This window comes from Aquarana catesbeiana, linkage group LG03, assembly GCF_042186555.1.
Source record: "Aquarana catesbeiana isolate 2022-GZ linkage group LG03, ASM4218655v1, whole genome shotgun sequence".
Taxonomy (NCBI): Eukaryota; Metazoa; Chordata; class Amphibia; order Anura; family Ranidae; genus Aquarana; species Aquarana catesbeiana.
The window spans coordinates 314,341,123-314,366,050 of record NC_133326.1 but is presented as its reverse complement, the minus strand read 5'-3'; the positions used below and the strand labels follow the sequence as shown (position 1 = coordinate 314,366,050).

Here is a 24,928-nt window from a genome sequence, read left to right as displayed (position 1 = left end):
CTTCTGTGTGCAGCAGCCCCCCTCAGCCCCCTAATACTTAACTGAGACCATCTCGATCCAGTGATTTTGCATGAGAGACTTGGCTGTCCAGGACTCTCCCTCCTGATTGGCTGAGACACACAGCGCGAGCCATTGACTCCCGCACATGCTGTCAGTCAAATAGAGAAAAGAGTGGGGAGAGAGAGGGGGCAGGGCCGAGCTACAGGTAGGTGTCTGAATGTACACAGCAGCGGCTCAGGTGTCCCCATAGCAAGCTGCTTGCTGTGGGGAAACTCGGCAGGCGGAGGGGCCAGTGGCCAGGAGTGCAGAAGAAGGACCCGGGCAGAGGAGGATCGGGGCTTCTCTGTACAAAACCACTGCACAAAGCAGGTAAGTATGACATGTTTGTTATTTTCAAACAAACAAAAAAATAGACTTTAGTATCACTTTAATACAATATAACTGGACTGTCTATGAAATATCTGATTTTTTTTATTTTTTTTTTTAATAATTCAACTTAACTTTCATTTCCAGAATTGATAAATAGGACATTAACAGTTTGTCAACTTAATGCCATTTATCCATAAAGAGTTGTTTTGTAATAGTGCAATTTTACATATACCTCTTGTTGTATTGTATTGTATTGTATTGTTGCATACTGCAAAGGTCTTCCAAAATAAATAAAGAAATACAAGCAATGCTATAAATATACTTAAAGTATAGCTAAAGTCAAAACTTTATTTTAACATTGGATAGAGTGCGAAAGTATTAGAAACCCTGTTAGGTTTTTATTGCTGTAAACGTTATAAACATTGTCTCTGCGGTTTCTTAAATGCCCAGGGGGGTCTCGGACCACGCTCCCCTCTCTGTGGACCATGCCCTCCTCCCAGGATTGGGCCCTGCTATTTGGCACCTGAATTCGTACCGGTTGGAGGACGAATTCAGGTGCCAAATAGGGGAAATGCAGGAAAGGGGTGCAGGGGGGAATGCAGGAAAGGCATTACCGGCTACTGGAGAGATAATCTGGGAACAGTGAACCCTTCCACAGAATGGGAGGCCTTTAAAACCACACTGAGGGGCACCTTTATGGCCATCACAGGAGTCATACGGAAAAATAATAGGCAACTTACAGGGGAATTAGAAACGGCTATGGTGCAAGCAGAGACTGTTTATGCTTCTAACCCGACCCCGTATACGAGGGTAGCATGGTTACAGAAACGCAGTGAATATGAACTCCGTTTACTAGATCTTACACAAAAGCATATGTTACACGCTACTCAAAAATCATTCGAACACAGTAATAAAGCCAGACGTCTATTAGCCTACTTGACTAGACCTGATCGTCCTCCCATATCTATTCCGCGTATCCTTACTGCTCAGGGCCAAATCAGTGACGCACCTGAAAAAGATCATGGAAACCTTTCTAAATTTTTATAAAGACCTATACACTTCCAAAGCTGACTATACCGAACTCCAATTGAATGACTACCTAGCTGACATATCTCTCCCTTCCCTCTTGACTGAGAAAAGAGATGAGTTGGAGGCTCCTATCTCGGTTGATGAGATTGCGATGGCCATCTCACAAATGCCAGCTCATAAGACCCCCGGTCTGGATGGCTACCCAACAGCATGGTACACACAGTTTAAAGATGTACTGTGCCCATTTCTTTTACATACTTATAATAAAGCACTAGACACCGGCGTCCTCCCCCCTTCCATGCGAGAGGCCCTGATCGTACTCTTACTAAAACCCAGCAAAGACCCACTCAAATGTGAATCGTACTGCCCCATATCTCTTATTAATGTGGACGTTAAGATCGTGGCCAAAGTGTTAGCAAATCGTTTAAATACTGTGGTTACATCACTGGTCAATAGTGACCAAGGTGGATTTATTCCTGGAAGGTCCACTAGAATGAATATATGCAGATTGTTCCAAAACCTGCAATACCCACATGACTGTCCTCCCACTAGGGCCATTGTGTCTTTGGACACTTGTAAAGCATTTCATAGTGTGGAATGGCCGTATCTCTTTCGGGTGTTACAAATGTATGGTTTTGGCCCCCGTATGGTGACATGGATAAGACTCCTCTATGCCTCCCCAATGGCCCGTATTCGGGTTAACTCCTCTGTCACAGATTCCTTCTCAATTACTAGAGGCACAAGGCAGGGGTGCCCGTTGTCACCCCTCTTGTTCACCCTGGCCATGGAGCCGCTTGCAGTACGCATCCGCACCTCCCCCTCAATTAAAGGTCTCTCTATTGCCACCATAGAAGAGCGAATTTCGCTCTATGCGGATAAAACTTTGGTGTACTTAGCAGACACCAATGAGTCACTTCAATCATTGCTGTCTGAGATAAATACTTTCGGAGACTATTCTGGCTTCCGGGTGAATTGGGACAAGTCCAGCCCCTTGGACTTGGATGTGATTCCCCAGATTCACCCAGACTCCACACTACAGGTAGTGTCCTCTTTCAGGTATCTCGGCGTTCTGGAACAGGCACCTCTATCCACTTACATCAAAAATAACTTAGACCCACTATTAACCCGCTTATAGGAGCAAACCAAACAGTGGATGGACTTGCCGATGGATCTTATGGGGAGGGCCAATACACATAAAATGATCTATTTACCAAAATTCTATACATCCTGGCTAACTCCCCTTGCAAAATCCCTAAATCGTTTTTCAAATGTATAGATCTGTACAACGTTCCTGTGGAGTGGCGGATCCCCTAGGGTGGCACTTGAGATGCTAAGGCTGCCAACACATCTGGAGGGCTTGGCGTTTCCTAACTTTTTCCTATATTACTTAGCAGCCCAACTGGTGCATATTTACAATTGGCTACACCCGGACTCAGCAAATGCCTGTACCACTACTGAAGGAGCCATTGCATCTTCTATGGAAACCCTTCATAACATTATTTACAGAGGCCAGGTCCTAACTCGCCCTGGCACCTCCATGTTAGCTACATCCCTCTCAATATTCCGCCACATCACTACGAAAAGACACTCCTGGTCGGCATCTCCAAATAACCCCCTGTGGTTTAACCCCACTCTACAGGAACTATACTCCTTACCAGACCCAAATAGATGGTACTCCAAGGGGGTTAAATATCTATGCCATTTATACAATAAACAGGGCTTTAAATCTTTTTATCAGTTTCGACTTGACTTTGACCTACCACGCTCCTACCTGTTCTATTACTACCAACTTAGACATGCCATCAGAACCCAGTTTGGCTCCTTGGATGACCCTACAAACTTACCTCCATTAGAGAAGCTGCTGAGACACCCTGATCCTACTAAACTTGTTTCTGCTTAATACGCTGCCCTAATGACTGATTTTAACCCCAGATTTAGTAAGGCACAGGAAAAATGGGTTTCCATGGACATTTCCCTCGAAATGACTTGGTAGAATTTAGCAACACATACAAGACCTCAGTTATCTCATCAAGGGACCATATTATAAATGTGAAGATTTTCCATCAATCCCACCTTACCCCAGCCAGGTTACACAGGATGGGCTTGAAGGGCAACAACTGGGTGTTTTTGTGACTGTGGCCGGAAGGCTGATTTCCTGCACTGCTTTTTGTCATGCCCAATAATTCAGGACTTTTGGAAGGAGGTGGGTTCTTTCATTTCTTCGGCTTTAGGCCTCCCTAACATTATACACCCCAAAAATTGCCTATTGGGCATTTTTGTCGACTTGCATATATCATTACACGCCAAGAGGATACTTTGATATCATGGAAGGGTACACAGACTTCTCTGAAATCCCTATGGCTGAAGCTAATTAATGACTCGATACCACTGTATAGGCTTACCTTCTAACTTAGGAAACGGAATAAAACATTCCACAAAATCTGGGATAGATGGTTAGCCAGCCCTTTAACTCTCTCCACAAAATGAATCCACCTTGCAGGTTACCTATAGGTCGTGCCACAATTTTTTCAATTTTTCATATAAGGATCTCAAATGTTGCTATACACTGGTAGTAAGTTTGAACACCGCTCTTATTGTGTAATTAATGTATGCTTGAAACGCCACCAAATACTACATGTTAATAAGTGCTGCTGTATACCAACGAACAATCAAGTTTTGTTTTGTTGTTGGTTTTTTTTTTCTTATGTATGCTGGTTTTGTCTTAAACCTAATAAAAATATCTTTAAAAAAAAAAAAAAAAAACTAGCTGGCGTCCTCTAAAGGAGTATGCACAATTTCAGTTCCCTTCTAAGCTCTTCATTTCCTCCTTTTTCTTATTTTCTTATTTGTGCAGCCCACATGACTAAACAGTCAAGCATGTGGGTGTATACAAAGTGGAGTGGTATATGACACTCCCCCCGCCTCCTCCATGTCCTTTTATTGCTAAACCCTATAGGGGTGGGATATAGTATGCCAATTGATTACATTCACTAATTCACTAAGAAACTAATATAAATCAGGATTAAATATATCAAACATAATTGCTACTACATGTAAAGGAAAAAAGGGCCTTGAATGCAGATGCCATCTGAACAAAATGAGAGCTAGTGTTAATCATCTTTGACTCCACCTACACCATATTAATGTACAAAAAAATACACATTTGATGTTGAATAACGATTTATTGAGAGTTGTAAAACAGTTATTTGATAGATATCTAATTTGAATTGCTCTGTTGAAAGAACAGGAAAATATCATGTGACCACACAACGCTACTGGAATCAGAAACTTAGAGGATTAAAAAAATAAAATACAGTGGCTTGATATATATGATTTATATGAATGAATTATGGCAATGAACCTTCTCTGTTTTGAGGGCTTTTGAGTGAAAAAGAGTTCAAGCATGGGACAGAGAGGGTAGGCAATCATTTAAATCCTTTTTTTGACCAATCAGGATATGGGAATATTTTAAATAATAAGAAGACATTTTTATTTTAAGACTATTTGAGTTGTGATAAAAGGGTGAAATTGATGCATTTTTCTGCACTGTACTGCACATCACACCAGCCCTGTGGTAAAAACAGGCAAATAGAAAACAGCTGTTTTCTATGTGCCCTAACAGTGACCTACATTTCTCTGGTGCAGCAAAACTCAGGTCACTGCAGATAGTGTAAATGAGCCCTTATACTGGGACAAGTTGTAAAGCCTATTTTGTAATCCCAGACTGGAATTGCTAATGTATGCCACATTTGATCAAGCAACCATTTTTATGAAAATAACATGTACCTTTAAACAGTCGCACACAAACACAATTTAACTGAAGAGACAGAAGTCCAGGTAAACTATAAAGACATTGAATGACACAGAATGCTTAATTATGATGGTACTGCTCTTATCTATGAGTGACATAAACCATAAAACTTTAAAAAGGAACTCCAGAGTCATATAAACAGAGGTATGCCTTTCATCTTTTCTAAAATGTTGGTGCATTTAATCTTATCAATAGGTAACTAAGTACCATATAATAACCAAGCCTCAAGTTTAATTATGTCTTTCTCTTATCCAATGTCATAAAGTAATTTAGAATTTAAAAATAACTCATAAAAATGTAAAAGAAAAAATACATTTGCACACTAAATGGCTGAATTTAGTAACAAGTGCATACAGTTAAATTTGATAAAAGTCTAGACTGTCCAACACTGATTTTGGTGTAGGGCTAGCTAAAAATAAACTGGACCTGGCCAAATACATGTCTATGGGGAGAGCTGCCCTGTGCAGGCAGGTTGTGTTAACTACAGATACCTGTGTTAAAAGTTAAGTATGGCCAAAGCTTTTTTTGGCTGTACTTCTCCTGTGGGTCTCAGAAGTGCACTTACTACTTCTCTATTGTGACCCAAAATCAGCTCATGGCGAGCTAATGCCATCCCAGGTTCTGAAATGATCTTGACAATATCAAATCCCATGGGAGTTGAAGCTGTTATAGCTGCAAAGGGTGGGCCAACTCAATATTGAACCCTACGGACTAAGACTGGGATGCCATTAAAGTTCATGTGTATGTAAAGGCAGGTGTCCCAACACTTTTGACAATAATATATCTATCTATCTATATATCTATATATATATAGATATATATATATACACACACACACACACAGTATCTCACAAAAGTGAGTGCACCCCTCACATTTTTGTAACTATTTTATTATAACTTTTCATGTGACAACACTGAAGAAATGACACTTTGGTACAATGTAAAGTAGTGAGTTTACAGCTTGTATAAGAGTGTAAATTTGCTGTCCCCTCAAAATATCTCAACACACAGCCATTAATGTCTAAACCGCTGGCAACAAAAGTGAGTACACCCCCTAAGTGAAAATGTCCAAATTGGGAGCAATTAGCCATTTTCCCTCCCCGGTGTCATGTGATTTATTAGTGTTACAAGGTCTCAGGTGTGAATGGGGAGCAGGTGTATTAAATTTGGTGTTATCGCTCTCACTCTCTCATACTGGTCACTGGAAGTTCAATATGACACCTCATGGCAAAGAACTCTCTGAGGATCTAAAAAAAGAATTGTTGCTCTACATAAAGATGGCCTAGGCTATAAGAAGATTGCCAAGACCCTGAAACTGAGCTGCAGCATGGTGGCCAAGACCATACAGCAGTTTAACGGGACAGGTTCCACTCAGAACAGGCCTCGCCATTGTCGAGCAAGTTGAGTGCACATGCAGTGTCATATCCAGAGGTCATCTTTGGGAAATAGACGTATGAGTGCTGCCAGCATTGCTGCAGAGGTTGAAGGGGTGGGGGTGTCAGCCTGTCAGTGCTCAGACCATACGCCGCATACTGCATCAAATTGGTCTGCATGGCTGTCGTCCCAGAAGGAAGCCTCTTCTAAAGATGATGTACAAGAAATCCTGCAAACCGTTTGCTGAAGACAAGCAGACTAAGGACATGTATTACTGGAACCATGTCCTGTGGTCTGATGAGACCAAGATAAACGTATTTGGTTCAGATGGTGTCAAGTGTGTGTGGCGGCAACCAGGTGAGGAGTACAAAGACAAGTGTGTCTTGCCTACAGTCAAGTATGGTGGTGGGAGTGTCATGGTCTGGGGCTGCATGAGTGCTGCTGGCACTGGGGAGCTACAGTTCATTGAGGGAAACATGAATGCCAACATGTACTGTGACATACTGAAGCAGAGCATGATCCCCTCCCTTCAGAGTATGGGCCGCAGGGCAGTATTCCAACATGATAACGACCCAACTCTGATCAGCTCTATGGTCAGCTGGTGGAACCACCGCCTGCATTCTCGGGTTCCCTGTTGGGACAGGAGAGCCAGAGAAAACCATTGAAGACGGTGGGAGGGGGGGGGAACGTTCCCTCCCACTGCCTATAAAAGCAGTCTAGAGGCTAATTAGCCACTAGGATTCCTTTTTATGAAAGCAGACCGCTGGCTGAAGAGAATAATACCAAGATGATACCTAAACCTGCAGGCATCATTCTGATATAATCACTCAAAGTCCAGCAACATACGAGTACGTTGCTGGTCCTTGTTGGGCATACATTGTATCGATCATGTGTACAGGGCATAAGACTTACCATACCTGCACAGCAAATACATTAAAACATAGTAAAAATAAAACATTGCCATCTGTGCCTAAAAAAGATATATGCTGAAGCATGGGGGCATCCGCCCCTAATGTTAGGAAATCGCTCCTCCACCCCTGCCCCCATGCTTCAGCATATATGCTCTTTTTTTTTTAACTGTGGTGGTGAAATCACCTCCAACAGCGGTTGAGTCACGGCTTTATGTATCGTGGGAGCAAACGCTGTTGCTGTCAAGATAAATAAACCCGTGCTGCAGCTGAATGGCGTACCTGCTAAGCAAATGATGGTTAACAATAAAAAAAGCATTACAGTATAACATACCATACCTGCAAAGCAAACACAATAAAACATAGTAAAAATAAAACAGAGAGAGAACGATAGATATAGAACAATAGTGAGCGAATAGTAGAGCGGACAGTAGAGAGCGAACATAAGAGAGAGAACAATAGAGAGAGAGAAGAAAAATACAACCACAACTATTTTTGTATTTTTTTATTTTATATTTTTTTGTGTTTTTGTGTGTTTTTTTTTCTCACTTTTTTCACTTTTATAAAAACTGTAAACAAAACTGTAAACTGAACGTTGCAGATTAGGGTCTCTCAAAATGTGATGGCCATCACATCTTTCGAGACCCCGAGACCCTGTGTTAGTGTGCAAGGGACTGTATGGTGCTGTACCTTACGCTATTACTCAACTAGTGTGTGGTAGCGTTCGAAACAGTTACCAATGCAAAGACCAGGTTGGTCAGGACAGGAGGGACAATAATAGCAGGTGTCACACCTAAATCCGTGTTTTCTGTAGACACAACATCTTTTTTGGGGTGTTCTTTGGGTAGGGGTACTAGGGAGGACAAGCGGAAAATGCCTCTCATGCAGCCGGCTCACTGCATTTGGATTGGGAAGTTGGGCAAGAGCATCGTCTGGAAACAGAAGGGCTCTGACGATCTCTTCCTGGAATTTAATGAAGGATTCAGTCCGTCCTGAAGCTTTGTATAGCACAAAAGCGTTCAGCAAAGTCAATTGAAATAAATAAACAGACACTTTTTTGCACCAGCCTCTGGCCTTATGGGCAATTAGTCGTTGAGGTCCACCCCTCCCATGTTAAGGTTGTATTCGTGGACGCAGAGGGGTTTCTCCACAACACCAGTCGCTGTAGGAATTTGGACCGTCGTGTCTGCGTGAAGCGAGGACAGAACGAAAACATTCTGTGAATCCCTCCACTTCACTGCTAAAAAATGATTACACTTCAAGCAGGCTCTCTCCCCCCGTCTAAGTCGGGACTCTACAAGCCGTTGGGGGCAGCCCCGGTGATTAGATCGCATGGTGCCACATGCGCCAAGTTGATGATCTAAAAAGTGGCATGCTCTTGTAATAATTGTCCACATACAAGTGGTACCCCTTTCTGAATAAGGGTGACACCAAGTCCCACACTATCTTACCAGCGCTCCCTATGTAATCTGGGCTGTTCTCCGGCTCTACGTGACTATCTCTTCCCTCGTAAACCATAAAACTACATGTATATGTGGCCCTGTCACAGAGCTTATACATCTTGACCCCGTATCTGGCACGCTTGTTTCGAAGATACTGTTTGATAGACAAGCGGCCAGAAAACTTAATCAGGGACTCATCAACGCAGACAACTTGATTGGGAGTACACAAGGCTGCAAAACGTTGGTACAAGTGGTTTACGAGGGGCCGAATTTTGTAGAGCCGATCAAATCCAGGGTCACCCCGAGGACAACAGAGTTCATTGTCATTGAAGTGCATGAACCGCAATATCTGCTTGTATCGTGTCCTGGTCATGGAGGCAGAGAACACGGGCGTATGGTGAATTGGGTCAGTGGACCAATATGACCGCAACTCACTCTTTTTGGTTATGCCCATGAGAAGGGATAGGCCCAGAAAGGTCTTAAATTCGGAAACCGTAATTGGTTTCCATTCTCTAGCAAGGGTCAGCTGGGGATTAGCGGCGATGAATTGACCAGCATACAAATTGCTTTGGTCCACAATAGATCTATGGAGATCTTCGGTGATGGGCTCCCAATTAGGATTGGCGAATGCAGCAGGAAGGGCACTATGGGCTCGACAGGCCTGTGTTTGTCTTCTTCTTGGTGGCAGCAGGACACTACTCGTGCTTGCCACCTCGCCAGCTTGAACTGCACTTATGGGACTCGCCACATCACCAAGTGTTACTGCAGTGCTGGATGCATGACCAGGATGTACTAGGCCGCTGGTGCTTGCCAGTTCACCAGAAGGAATAGCGGCGCTAGTACTGGCTCTCTGCTCCATATGAGGGACCTGCTGTTCTTGCACCTCAACGACAGCAGAAGAAGATCGGGTCTGGTACACCTGACCTTGGCAGGGAGCACAACTCCGTCGTCAGAGCTATCTGTCAGGGTGCCGCTGCTGTCTACAGGTTCATATTTTGAGCCTGAATCTGACAGATGAGTGACTTCCTCTTCACTATCTGTCATGCTCAGAAACATGTAGGCCTCTCCACTAGTGTACCTTCGATTTGACATTTTGGTCTCTAAATTTACTAATACACTAGTGAGACTCACAGGTAAAAAAGCTCCTGACTGTTAGCGACTGATTCAAACGCTACCAAAGAAACTGTTATGCAGCGTACACACAATCGCACATTCCGACAACAAAATCCATGTTTTTTTTGGCTTTTTGGCTCAAACTTGTCTTGCATACACACGGTCACACAAATCTTGTCGGAAATTCCGAACGTCAAGAACGCGGTGATGTACAACACATACGACAAGCCGAGAAAAATGAAGTTCAATAGCCAGTGCGGCTCTTCTGCTTGATTCCGAGCATGCGTGGAACTTTGTTTGTCGGAATTTTGACCAGATCTCAAATTTTGTTTGTCGGAAATTCCGACGGAAAATGTCCGATGGAACCTACACACGGTCGGAATTTCCGACAACAAGCTCCCATCGAACATTTCCCGTCGGAAAATCCGACTGTGTGTACGCGGCATAAGTGTTCGCAGGGATCAGGCTTAACTCTGTGAACGCTGCAGTTATGTGTTTAGTGTTTTGTACGTGACATTGATCGATTGATACTGCACTTGGGTGGACTGGGCTGGGCTGGGCGGAGGGGCTAAACGCAGGTGCTAGCAGGTATCTGGGCTGATCCCGCTAACACTGCATTTTTGGGAACCCTAAACTGCTGGGGACGCTAGTATAGATCTGATCAGATGAGATAGCGATCCGTTCAGACACTATACTACTAAGGGAGGCGTATGATGCGTGCATGGGTGTTAGCGCTACTGGCACTAATCTGACGCTGCCTGGGGCGACGCAGACCCTAACTAATGCTAAAACCTAACTTTGATCACCCGACGGGTAATCAGGGGGTTAAACCTTTATTGGGTAAAATACGGCGGGTGCCCTGACGTTATAAAAAAAATCTAGCTAAACTGCATCACCCGTGACACTTATACAGTGATCACAGGTGAAAGGGGGTAATCAAGGGGTTAAACCTTTATTGGGGGGGTTAGGGGGGTCAAGTTTCAAAAAAAAATCTGAATGCTTTACTGGGTGACACAGTGACAGGTGGTGAAGGGGTTAACTGGAGGGGGGTGATCGGGGGGTGAATTATGTGCCTACGTGACCTGGTGTCAGTGTAGTGTTGTGCAACTCACTCTGTGATGTCTTCTCTCCTTGGTCTGGAACGGAAAAGACCGACACGAGGAGAGATGACATCACTTCCCCTGTCAGTGTTTACACTTACATGACAGGGGAAGGATCTCATTCGTCAGGACCAATTACCAGGTCCAGGCCAGATATCATTGGCCTGGGCCTGGGGATTGATCAGTTCCTGATCGAATTCGCCCCCCAGCTGGCCACGCGCGCGACATAAAGCTATGATGCTTCGCGCAGCCGGACCAACCTGCCGCAGTGTAACTGCGGCGGCTGGTCTGGAACCAGTTAATGGCTGTGTGTTGAGTTATTTTGAAGGGACTGTGCACTGTTATACAAGCTGTACACTCACTACTTTACATTGTTGCAAAGTGTCATTTCTTCAGTATTGTCACATGAAAAGATATAATAAAATATTTACAAATTTAAAAATGTGAGGGGTGTACTCACTTTTGTGTGATACTGTGTGTGTGTATATATATATATATATATATATATTGCAGTCCATAACCTTAAAAGATGCCTGCATTTCAGCACTGTTGATATCTTGGAAACATTTTAGATATGGTCAAGTTCACCTTCTGCTTTTACAGTCTGTGCTTTACTTTGCTAGCACGCCAATAGACTCCTGACAAAATGTATCACATACATGAAAATTACACACCAAGAACAGAATTCTTTAGCCCATCGATAACTTTTTGTGACAAACTATGGTCCAAAAATGGTTCAAGTAAGCTCAAAGCTTTCCTGCATGGGTATTGTTTTTGAGGGATGATCCAGTTTAGGAATGAATACATATGAACATGAATGCAGCCATCATGGAACTTTTGTAAACTTCCCACAAGATCCCAACCCTATATAGTATATTTAGTAAAGCAAATACAGCACTTGCATTTAGAAACACTTCTGTCAAAAATTAAAGCTAGCTGATAATAGTTTTTCCTGGGTACCCAAGACGTCTTCATTCAGATTTGGTAAAGTAATAAAAAAAAAACATTATGTAGACTTTATGTAAAATTGTGAGCAAAGAATATGATTTTAAAAAGGCAACTGAATGATGAGTAAACATGATAAAAGTATAGCCACTGCACCTATTCAGAGTAGTAGATACAGTTGTGCTCATAAGTTTACATACCCTGGCAGAATTTATGATTTCTTGGCCATTTTTCAGAGAATATGAATGATAGCACAAAAACATTTCTTTCACTCATGGTTAGTGTTTTGCTGGAGCCATTTATTATCAATCAACTGTGTATACTCTTTTTAAATCATAATGACAACATACCCTGGTGATTTTGGCCTTATAACATTCACACAAATTGACACAAAAGGGTTTGAATGGCTATTAAAGGTAACCATCCTCACCTGTGATCTGTTTGCTTGTAATTAGTGTCTATGTATAAAAGGTTAATGTGTTTCTGGACTCCTGACAGACCCTTGCATCTTTCATCCAGTGCTGCACTGATGTTTCTGGATTCTGAGTCATGGGGAAAGCAAAAGAATTGTCAAAGGATCCGCGGGAAAAGGTAGTTGAACTGTATAAAATAGGAAAGGGATATAAAAAGACGTTCAAGGAATTGAGAATGCCAATCAGCAGTGTTCAAACTCAAGAAGTGGAAAATGAGGGGTTCTGTTGAAACCAAACCACGGTCAGGTAAACCAACTAAAATGTCAGCCACAACTTCCAGGAAAATTGTTTGGTATGCAAAGAAAAACCCACAAATAACTTCAAGTGAAATACAGGACTCTCTGAAAACATGTGGTGTGGCTGTTTCAAGATGTACAATATGAAGCACTTGAAGAAAGATGGGCTTACAATACGCCAAACAGCATACACAGAGACAAGCCTCAAACCTTCTGGCACAAAGTCATTTGGAGTGATGAGACCAAAATTGAGCTTTTTGGCCACAACCATACATTTGCAGAGGAGTCAACAAGGCCTATGATGAAAGATACAGAGGTGGATCGCTGATGTCTTGGGGATGTGTGGCAAGATGAATGCAGTATGCTATCAAAAAAACAAAAAACTAAAGGAACATTTGCATTCATCAGCCAGAAAGCTGCGCATGGGATGTACTTGGACATTCCAACATGACAATGATCCAAAACACAATGCCAAGTGGACCTGTCATTGTCTACAGCAGAATAAAGTGAAGGTTCTTGAGTGGCCATCTCAGTCACCTGACCTCAATATCATTGAGCCACTCTGGGGAGATCTCAAATGTGCAGTTTATGCAAGACAGCCCAAGAATTTACAGGAACTGGAGGCTTTTTGCCAAGAGGAATGGGCAGCTTTACTATCTGAAAAGATAAAGAGCCTCATCCACAAATAGCTGTCATTGTTGTTAAAGGGGGCAATACACTGTATAAGAACTGGGGTATGTAAATTTTTGATCAGGGTCATTTGGGTAGATTCTGTTGCCATTATGATTTAAAAAGAGTAAACACAGTTGATTGACAATAAATGGCTTCAGCCAAACACTAACCATGAGTGAAAGAAAAGTTTTTGTGTTATCATTCATATTCTCTGAAAATGGCCAAGAAATCATAAATTCTGTCAGGGTATGTAAACTTATGAGCACAACTGTATATAATGTGCTAATATTCAGAGATAGCTGCAGCATTTCTTTGCCTCTTGTTAAATATATATATATGTAGATAGATAGATAGATAGATAGATAGATAGATAGATAGATAGATAGATAGATAGATAGATAGATAGATAGATAGATAGATAGATAGATAGATCTATCTATCTACCTATATATACATTTGTGACATATGAATCAAGATGCAAATACAGCTAATATAAAAGGTATTTTTTTTATTCTTTAAATACCAGTTTCATGAAAGGTACCTTTTATAATATTTGATGAACAAGAATCAGAGCAAACGGAAGTATCCATTGTATGGCTAGGATTTGTATGTTCTTTCGAAGGATGCTGCAGATATTCTCGGATTTTTTGTTGGTTTTCTTCATTACTTGTACTCTATAGGAAGTAAGAGAACTGCTGTGAAATATGCCAAGGAAAATATTCACTACAAAGAAACACATTTACAATCTAGACTAAATCTTTCTTAATGCTTTGTGTCAGTCGTTATGTAATTATAATTAAAATATATCCAAAGCCAAAAGTTTTATTTTGTTTTATGTAGATAGGGGAGGTTTAAAATCGCTGTTTTTTTTTCCCCATCTGTGTCAGAGTAAGGAGATCTCCCTTTACTTTCTGTAAATGGCAGGGAGCTGATGCGCGTGGCCGGTAGTCGCCATCTCCGTTGGCCACCCGCAATTGCTCATAGAGAGCCAGAACGGGGATCTGTCAATGTAAACAAACAGATCCCCGTTCTGACAGGGAAGTACAGAGTGATCGTTTGCATTTTTATAGCACTGATCGCTGTATAAATGTCACTGGTCCCAATAAAGTGTCAAAAGTGTCTGATCTGTCCACCGCAATGTCGCAGTCCCGCTAAAAATTGCTGATTACCCGCCATTACTAGTAAAAAAAAACCTATCCCCTATTTTGTAGACGCTATAACTTTTGTGCAAACCAATCAATATACGCTTATTGCGATTTTTTTTTTACCAAAAATATGTAGAAGAATACATATTGGCCTAAACTGATGAAGAAATTCGTTTTTTTTTAGATATTTCTTATAGCAAAAGGTAGCAAAAGTAAAAAATATTGTGTTTTTTTTTTTCAAATTTGTCGGCCTTTTTTTGTTTATAGCACAAAAAATAAAAAAATCGCAGAGGTGATCAAATACCACCAAAAGAAAGCTCTTTTTGTGGGAAAAAAGGACATCAATTTTGTTTGGGTACAGCGTTGCACGACTGCACAATTGTCATCTAAAGTAACGCAGTGCCGAATCGCAAAAAATGGCATGGTCATTAAGGGGTAAATCTTTCCAGTCCTTAAGTGGTTAACGTGTACAACTAAAACAAAGGTCATACTTGTTTTAAGATGAAGTATGAGGGATAAATGAAGGTTAAGCTCAATACAGCATGTGAATCGGGAGAAACGAGCATAAGGTATACACTGCACAAATATATATGTTCTTGAGTTTCCAAATGATCAAATAAAAGTCCATGAGTCAAATACACTAAATATACAATGTTCCCTCTAGCATATAATACAAGTGTATGAATTGTAAACTGCTACTGTAAAATGGGCGGCACAGTGGTGCAGTGGGTAGCACTCTCGCCTAGCAGTAAGAAGGGTCACTGGTTCGCATCCCAACCATGACACTACCTGCCTGGAGTTTGCATGTTCTCCCTGTGCCTGTGTGGGTTTCCTCCCACACTCCAAAGACATGCTGGTAGGTTAATTGGATCCTGTCTAAATTGTCCCTAATATGTATGAATGTGAGTTAGGGACCTTAGATTGTAAGCTCCTTGAGGGTAGGGACTGATGTGAATGTACAATGTATATGTAAAGCGCTGCATAAATTGACGGCGCTATATAAGTACCTGAAATAAATAAAAATAAATAATAAAATAAATATCATAATATATTAAAATGTATAAAGCCATAAAACTCACATTGCAATACAGAATTTTCAAGACCATATTATAGAGTGTCTCCCAGCACATAGTATGGAGCAGAGCAGATCCATAAAGCAAATCAACACTGACAACATGGGAAAAATGTAATGAATGCATTTCACCCTTGGACTTCATCAGGGGGTTAGGAGTAACCAGCATTATCACGTTTTTGACCAGTCTTTTGCATTAGAAATGCCCAGATGGAGGGACTTTGTTACACTAAGAGCGCCCGCTCTCATTGGAGTGTCATACTGACATTAGGAGGCCATAGATTTTTTTTTTTTGGAACATATACTATACTCATATGTGTCACATAAAGATGATCATAAAACTAATCATAAGAAACAAATGAGGTAAATCACCATCAATAGCAATGCTGAATGAACTGATGAAACAATTGACATTCCGGTCCATATTTAGAATTTTTGTAAGAGCATTTATCAAAAAAACAAAAACATTTTGATTCAAGCTGAGGAACTGATTACCACCTCTCCTCTCCAATCTAGTCCTATGAATTTCAGTCCTATAATTACAATTTTGAAGCATCTGAAATGTAATCATACATTTTGGGTTTTAGTTCTTTATGTATATGGCATGCATTCATACATTTTGGGTTTTAGTTCTTTATGTATATTGCATATAGGTTATCGAAGGTACTGGCAAATACAGGGACATTGGATAATTAAAAAAAAAAAAAGTGTAGTGGTACATCCATTTTTTTAAGTGATATAGTTCATAAAAATGATTGATAAATTTCAAAATTTTATCCATTTTAAAAAGATGCAAAATATATTTATTTTCCCATTGGTAAAGTGATTGTAAAGACATATTTTTTTTTTACTGTAATGCATTCTCTGCGCCCCCTAGCTCCCGTTTAAACACTCACCTTAATCTTATATCGATCCAATGCTCTGCCCAGCTTCAAGTGATTGTAAAGTCTCCTTTAAAAAAAAAAAAATAACAAACATGTTATACTTACCTGCCCTGTTGCAGTGATTTTGCACAAAACAGCCTGGATCCCCTCTTCTCGGGTCCCTCTTCACTGCTCCTGGCCCCTCCATCCTGTCGAGTGCCCCCACAGCAAGCAGCTTGCTATAGGGGCACCCATTCTGAGCTGCAGCTCCCTGTGTCCATGCAGACATGGAGCTGCCACTTGGGCCCACCCCCTCTCTCCCCTTATTGGCTAACTGACTTTGATTGACAGCCGCGGGAGCCAATGGCGCCGCTGCTGTATCTCAGCCAATCAGGCGGGAGAGTCTCGGATGGCCGAGGGACTCTTGGACATTGCTGGATAGAGATGGGGCTGCGGAGGCTGCTACACACAGAAGGTTTTTTATTTTAATGCATAGAATACATTAAGATAAAAAAACATTCTGCCTTTACAACTCCTTTCAGTTCTTCTCTCTCCTCTTCCCATTCTCATAAGCTTAGCTGAGAGCAGCAGGAGCCTCCTCATGTGAGAAGGGGGCGGGAGTGGGACTGCATCACGCTGTGTCTATAGATGCACACAGCCTGGTTCAGGAGCGCACCTGTATGTGTGGCCCCATAACAAGCTTGCTATAGGGGCACACGGAGAAAAGGAGGTGCCAAAAGCGCTGACGGGGGACCGCAGAAGAGGAGGTTCAGGGTCGCTCTATGAAGGTCTATTGCACAGACCAGGTAAGTTTTTTTTTTTATGAAAAAAATGTTAAAAAGCCTTTACAACCACTTTAGACAGAAAGAGCCTGAATGAATGGTGGGAGTCAAATTATGGGAGCTAATGTATTTCTTCAAGATGGAGCTTTCTTATATATGAACAATGTTTTATTTAGTAGATGCGGTACTAATTTAGATATTTAAATATGCTGGTTGTATGTTCATCTTTTAATAATATTTAATCTGTCTCTCAGCTTGAAAAGAAATCATTCTTTTTGCCAGACATTCTTGTTCCAAATTGTCTAAATATGGACCTGGATGTCAATTGTTTTATGAGCAACCAATAAAGCATGGCTATTGATTGTGAAAATATTCCATTTATTGTGATAATATGATTTTAATATGATGCTCTTAAAATTAGTAATAATGAGCTGCCACTTCTGTCCAAACCTAGGTTCAGACTGAATTTTGCTTGTTTGGAGGTTCTGTTGAGGTTGCTAGCTTTAATATGACTATGTCTTTTTTATATACATTTTTTATGTCACACTCATTTTAGGTTTATGCTCCTTAAAAGTCAATATGAGCACATATTTTTGAGCACATTTTCCAGTGCTACCTTACTGAAGGAGAAGTATAGGCAGAAACTGATAGAATATATATATATATATATATATATATATATATATATATATATATATATATATATACACAGTCACGTCCATAAATATTGGGACATCAACACAATTCTAATCTTTTTGGCTCTTTACACCACCACAATAGGAATTACAACAGTTTGTATATGTGCCTCCCACTTTTTAAGGGACCAAAAGTAATGGGACAATTGGCTGCTCAGCTGTTCCATGGCCAGGTGTGTGTTATTCCCTAATAATCCCATTGTGGTGGTGTATAGAGCCAAATAGATTAGAATTGTGTCAATGTCCCAATATTTATGGACCTGACTGTACACACAGTCAGTATATATATATATGCACATATATATACTGCACATATACACACAGTATATATTGTATATACAGCAGATAAAATAAGTATTGATCACATCACCATTTTTCTAGGTAAATATATTTCTAAAGGTGCTATTGACATGAAATTTTCACCACATGTCGGTAACAACTAACGCAATCCATACATACAAAGAAAGCAAAATTAAGTTATGTGTAAAAAAATGGAATGACACAGGGAAAAAGTATTGAACACATGAAGAAAGGAAAGTGTAAAAAGGCATGGAAAGCCAAGACACCGGCTGAAATCTATCAGTAATTAGAAAGCAATCCTGCCCCTTGTCCTTGAAAATTAATATCAGCTGGTTCAGTCTCAACTGACAGCCCAGAAAAAGGTGTCTCATTACCAAGGTAAAACATCACATGATGGGTAAAAGCAAAGAGCTCTCTCAAGCCTTTCGCAACCTTATTTTTGCAAAACATACTGATGGCATAGGTTACAGAAGGATTCATAAACGTCTGAATGTTCCAGTGAGCACTGTTGGGGCCATAATCTGCAAGTGGAAAGAACATAATTTCACCATGAACTGGCCATGACCAGGTGCTCCTTGCAAGATTTCTGACAGAGCAGTGAAAAGAATTTTCAGAAGAGTTGTCAAAGAGCCAAAGACCACTTGTGGAGTGCTTCAGAAAGACCTGGAATTAGCAGGTACAATTGTTTCAAAGAAAACAATAAATAATGCACTGAACCGCCATGGCCTGTATACACGCTCACCATGCAAGACCCCATTGCTGAAGAAAAAGCATATTGAATCTCGTTTAAAGTTTGCTGCACAACATTTAGACAAGCCTGTGAAATACTGGGAGAATATAGTCTAGTCAGATGAGACCAAAATTTTACTTTTTGGATGTCATAATACACACCATGTTTGGAGGCCAAATGGCACTACACATTACCCCCAAAACACCTTACCAACAGTGAAGTTTGGAGATGGGAACATCATGGTGTGGGGCTATTTTTCAGTATACAGTACTGGCAAACTTAATTTATTTGAAGGAAGAATGAATGGAAAAATGTACTAAGACATTCTTGATAAAATCTGCTACCAGGATGATGAAATGAGGGAGGACCTTTCAGCAAGACAATGATCCCAAACACAAAGCCAAGGAAATTCTCAATTGATTTCAAAGAAAGAAAATAAAGCTTCTAGAATGGCCAAGCCAATCACCCGACTTAAAGAACTAAAGATCAGAGTTCATAGAAGAGGCTCACAGAACCTTCAAGATTTGAAGACTGTTTGTGTGGAAGAATGGGTCAAAACCACACTTGAGCAATACATGCGACTAGTTTCTCCATACAGGAGGCATCTTGAAGCTGTCATTACCAACAAAGGATTTTTTATGTATACATTTCTGTTAGCATTTTTAATACTTTTTCCCTGTGTCATTCCTTTTTATTACACATAACTTAATTTCGGAACTTAATTGTTTTGGTTTCTTTGTACTGTATGGATTGCATGGGTTGAAACTTTCATGTCAATAGCACCTATATTTACCTAAAAAAATGGTGATATGTTCAATACTTATTTTACTCGATATATATTAAATGTGTACGGTGAGCTGATTTTCATAGATAATGGCACTGGCTGGTGTTTTTTTTGTGCACATAACTGGTGGTGGATTTTTGCTGTTATATATATTTCACAATTTGCACTTACAGTGCCTTGAAAAAGTATTCACACCCCTTGAAATTTTCCAAAAAAACATAAATGTATTTTATTGGGATTTTATGTGATAGACCAACACAAATTGGCACATAATTGTGAAGTGGAAGAAAATGATAAATCGTTTTCAAAATATACAAATAAATATCTGAAAAGTGTGGCGTGCATTTGTATTCAGCCCCCCTGTGTCAATACTTTGTAGAACCACCTTTCGGTGCAATTACAGCTGCAAGTCTTTTTGGGGATGTCTCTACTAGCTTTGCACATCTAGAGAGTGAAATTTTTGCCCATTCTCATGCTCTGTCAGATTGGATGGAGAGAGTCTGTGAACAGCATTTTTCAAGTCTTGAAACAGATTCTCAATTGGATTTAAGTCTGGACTTTGACTGGGCCATTCTAACACATGAATATGCTTCGATCTAAAACCATTCCATTGTAGCTCTGGCTGTATGGTTAGGGTTGCTGTCCTGCTGGAAGGTGAACCTCCGCCCCAGTCTCAATTTTTTTGTAGACTCTAATGCCGCGTACACACGAGCGGACTTTCTATCCTACTTGGTCCGGCACACTTTCCGACGGACTTTGTCCGCCAGGTGCGCCGGACTTTAAAACGAACGGACTTGCCCACACACGCCGGGATTTTCCGGCGGGCTAAGTCCGCCCGTCTTTCCGACGGACTTTCGCCGGAGTTCCGGCGGACTTTCAGAATGAACGGACTTGCCCACACACGGACAAGTCCGTTCATTTTGAACGTGACTCAGGTGCGACGGGACTAGAAAAGGATGTCATCATATGGGGGCGGGGTCTCCGCCTATATAAGTCACAACGCAGCCCTCAGAGACCAGTCCAGCCGGAGAGAGCGTCGTGTCAACATCTGGGGGAAGAGAAGAGAAGAGAAGCCAAGAAGCCAAGAAGCCAAGAAGCCCAGAAGTCCGGACCTCCGCTCGCAATAGAGCTACATGAAGAGAGCGGAGGGGCCGGCCGAAGACCTGCGACACCGGGAGAAGAGGCCGGAGAGCGGAGAAGAACCAACCGGACGCCGGGAGAAGATGAAGCGGAGGGACCCCCGAAGCCGGAAGAAGACCCCCCCCCCGGAGCTGTTTAATAAAATATTTTAAAAACCTGTGTGGTGTGTTTTATTACTTACACTTTTTTCCTAGGTAAATGGGTAGGGGTACCATGTACCCCATACTCATTTACATAGGGTGGGGGGCCGGGATCTGGGGGCCCCCTTATTAAAGGGGGCTCCCAGATTCCGATAAGCCCCCGCCCGCAGACCCCGACAACCAACGGCCAGGGTTGTCGGGAAGAGGCCCTTGTCCTCATCAACATGGGGACAAGGTGCTTTGGGGGGGGGGGGCGCAGGGCGCCCCCCTCCCCCAAAGCACCCACCCCCCATGTTGAGGGCATGCGGCCTGGTACGGTTCAGGAGGGGGGGGGGCGCTCGCTCGTCCCCACCCCCTTTCCTGACCGGCCAGGCTGCGTGCTCGGATCGGGGTCTGGTATGGATTTTAGGGGGACCCCACGCCGTTTTTTCGGCGTAGCGGGGTTCCCCTTTATAATCCATACCAGACCTAAGGGCCTGGTATGCCCCGCGCTCGCCGCAATAGGAAGATTTGTTTTTCCTATTGCAGCGAGCGCGAGATGCAATACCATCCCCTCGTGTCGTATTTGGTCTGTCGGACCAGCCTACACACGAGCGGGCTTTCCGTCGGACCAGCACACACACGAGCGGACTTTCCGCCCGAAACTGAGTCCGACGGAAAGATTTCAAACATGTTTAAAATCTAGGTCCGGCGGGCTTTTGGGAAGAAGTCCGCCGGAAAAGTCCGCCGCCGCCCACACACGGGCGGATTGTCCGGCACACTCTGGTCCGCCGGACCAAGTATGCCGGAAAGTCCGACCGTGTGTACGCGGCATAACAGGTTTTCTTCTAAGATTGCCCTATATTTGGCTCCATTCATCGTCCTAACATCTCTGACCAGCTTCCATGTCCCTGCTGAAGAAAAGCATCCCCACAACATGATGCTGCCACCACTATGTTTCATGGTGGGGATGGTGTGTTCACGGTGATGTTCACTGTTAGTTTTCCGCCACACATAGCGTTTTGCTTTTAAGGCAAAAAGTTCAATTTTGGTCTCATCTGACCAGAGCACCTTCTTCTACATGTTTGCTGTGTTACCCACATGGCTTCTCGCAAACTGCAAATGGGACTTCTTATGGCTTTCTTTCAACAATGGTTTTCTTTTTACCACTCTTCCATAAAGGCCAGATTTGTGGAGTGCACAACTAATAGTTGTCCTGTGGACAGATTCTACCACCTGAGCTGTGGATCTCTGCAGCTCCTCCAAAGTTACCATGGGCCTGTTGGCTGCTTCTCTGATTAATGCTCTCCTTGCCCGACCTGTCAGTTTAGGTGGACGGCCATGTCTTGGTAGGTTTGCAGTTGTGCCATACTCTTTCCATTTTTGGATGATGGATTGAACAGTGCTCTGTGAGATGTTCAAAGCTTAGAATGTTTTTCATAACCTAACCCTGCTTTAAACCTCTCCACAACGCTATCCCTGACCTGTCTGGTGTGTTCCTTGGCCTTCAAGATGCTGTTTGTTCACCAAGGTTCTCTAACAAACCTCTGAGGGCTTCACAGAACAGCTGTATTTATACTGAGATTAAATTACACACAGGTGGACTCTATTTACTAATTAGGTGACTTCTGAAGGCAATTGGTTCCACTAGAGCTAGGGGTATCAGAGTAAAGAGGGCTGAATACAAATGCACGCCACACTTTTAAGATATTTATTTGTAACAAATTTGAAAAGCCATTTATTATTTTTCTTCCACTTTAAAATTCTGTGCTACTTTGTGTTGGCCTATCACATAAAATCCCAATAAAATACATTAACGTTTTTGGTTGTAATCAATCACATAATCTACCACATAAAATCCCAATAAAATACATTAACGTTTTTGGTTGTAACATGTCAAAATGTGGAAAATGTCAAGGGGTGTGAATACTTTTTCTAAGCACTGTATGTTATTTTACTTTTAATTATTTGTATTTTATTTACATTGTATACCATATTGTTGGTTTGGTTTAGCACTCCCTGTTGTATCACAGTTTGCACAATATTTATTATTATGTGTCCTACAGTTATAAAATGCAGTTATCCAAATGCAGTTATATATAAATTATTTCTGCTTCGCACAAACTCATAATTGTTACATGTTATTTTACTTAATTTTAAACAGGTCAGGAAATAGATTTGGGTTCTGTGAGGAATTACTAGTATTGTCACAGGAAATTAAGCATGTGGAAGTCTATTCATGAGTTTATTTTTTTTATTTGTTTGTCCACACCCACTGCATGTACATGAGACAAAACAACACATGCTTTCACTAGTGGAAGGAAAAGTGGGCTGGATAAAATGTCATGCAATAAAAGGGGGGTTGGCAAAAAAGCACCAAGACTGAAGTGTTTTGTTAAATCCTTTCCATGGCATGGCTGTCCAGTGCTTGACCTCTTCGTGACATGGATACATTTCAATGTCAAAAAGGCAAGAAGTGAAAAGCATAGCATTTTCTCCTATGCTGCAGTAGTCTGAACCATTTTATGCTGAACTCCAGGCAGTAAAATTTTCATATGCCAAGCTCCCTCCCAATTTACAGGGCATATCTCTTTTGGAATAATGTTAAATCTATCTTTTAGAACCCAAAACATACCTTTATTTAAAGCTAAATTCCAGCCCTACCTTCAGCCTCGCACTGTTTTACAGGCTCGTCTCCTGTATGGAAATTGTTTACACTGCACACTGTGAGATTTTCTCAGTTTGCATTAGAGGTTGCAGCAATTCTGATATAGCCCACCTCATTTCTGGACTGAAGGATGTCCAGCATCGTCTAGCCCTCTACTCCCCAGTTTAGCAAATTAAGTCTGTATAGGACACCAAACTCTCTGTTACATTCCTGCTATTCTATGCTAGGAGGGAGATAATGCTACATTGGAAGTCAGCAGAGCCACCCACCATTGGCTCATGGAAGAAAGCGGTAAAATCGGTGCTGCCACTATACAAACTCACGTATGAAAGCAGGCAGTGTCCGGCTAAATTCGACAAGGTCTGGTCGGCCTGGGCGGCGGCACGTGGCTGAGGGACCGGGAGTGGGGGACCTATTGATGGACTCCCCCCTTGCGGTCAGGGGCAATGCCCCCCCAACCTCGGACACGGGGCGCTGTCGGGTCACACTGATGGATGATTGATTCAGACCTGACGAAGGGGGTAAATGCAGTCAGGAACATCCTCAGACCTCATGGGGCCAGGGAGAAAGGGAGTAGGTAGTTATGGACTACAGGGAGACTTTGGACAAGGCTAAACACTAAACACTATAATGTAGAAGTAAAATATGAGACGGTATGTAGTACTTGAAATGCACACCATTGTCGAGTAGATAACTCTTTACTCCTCTTATATCCTAACGGATGTATAGGGAACTTGTAAAATGTATCTGTGAGATGCTGCATTGTTGAACAGACGTTTTATTATATCGCTGTAAGGATTCAGATACTCCTTGTTGTGCAATGACGGTTTTGTAATGCTGATTTGTTTTTGAAAAATAAAAACCTTTTGCTGTTAAAAAAAAAAAAAGTCTGTATAGGAATGCCCACTCCTCCAGACTCTATAAAGTCCAAATAAAAGCTGCAGTCTTCATGGTACTGAACCTTGGGATGATGGGTGATCAAAGTGAATGTCATAGACATAAATGGTGCCATGCCAGAACAAAATGTAAAGATACAAAGTCACCATCACATGCACTTCACGTGTTATTGTGAAGACAGTGGGGGTTATTTACTAAAACTGGACAGTGCAAAATCTGGTGCAACTCTGCATAGAAACCAATCAGCTTCCAGGTTTTATT

At 41.8% G+C, this 24,928-nt stretch overlaps 1 protein-coding gene across 1 annotated transcript in view; it reads right to left on the bottom strand.

Annotated features, from left to right (window-relative positions):
- Nucleotides 1–24,928, bottom strand: part of LOC141133959 (uncharacterized) — a 246,099-nt gene that overhangs the window by 195,159 nt on the left and 26,012 nt on the right. The window contains exon 5 of the mRNA XM_073623565.1: nucleotides 14,014–14,146. Coding sequence (XP_073479666.1) covers nucleotides 14,014–14,146 — 133 coding nt within the window. The remainder of the gene's footprint in view (nucleotides 1–14,013; nucleotides 14,147–24,928) is intronic.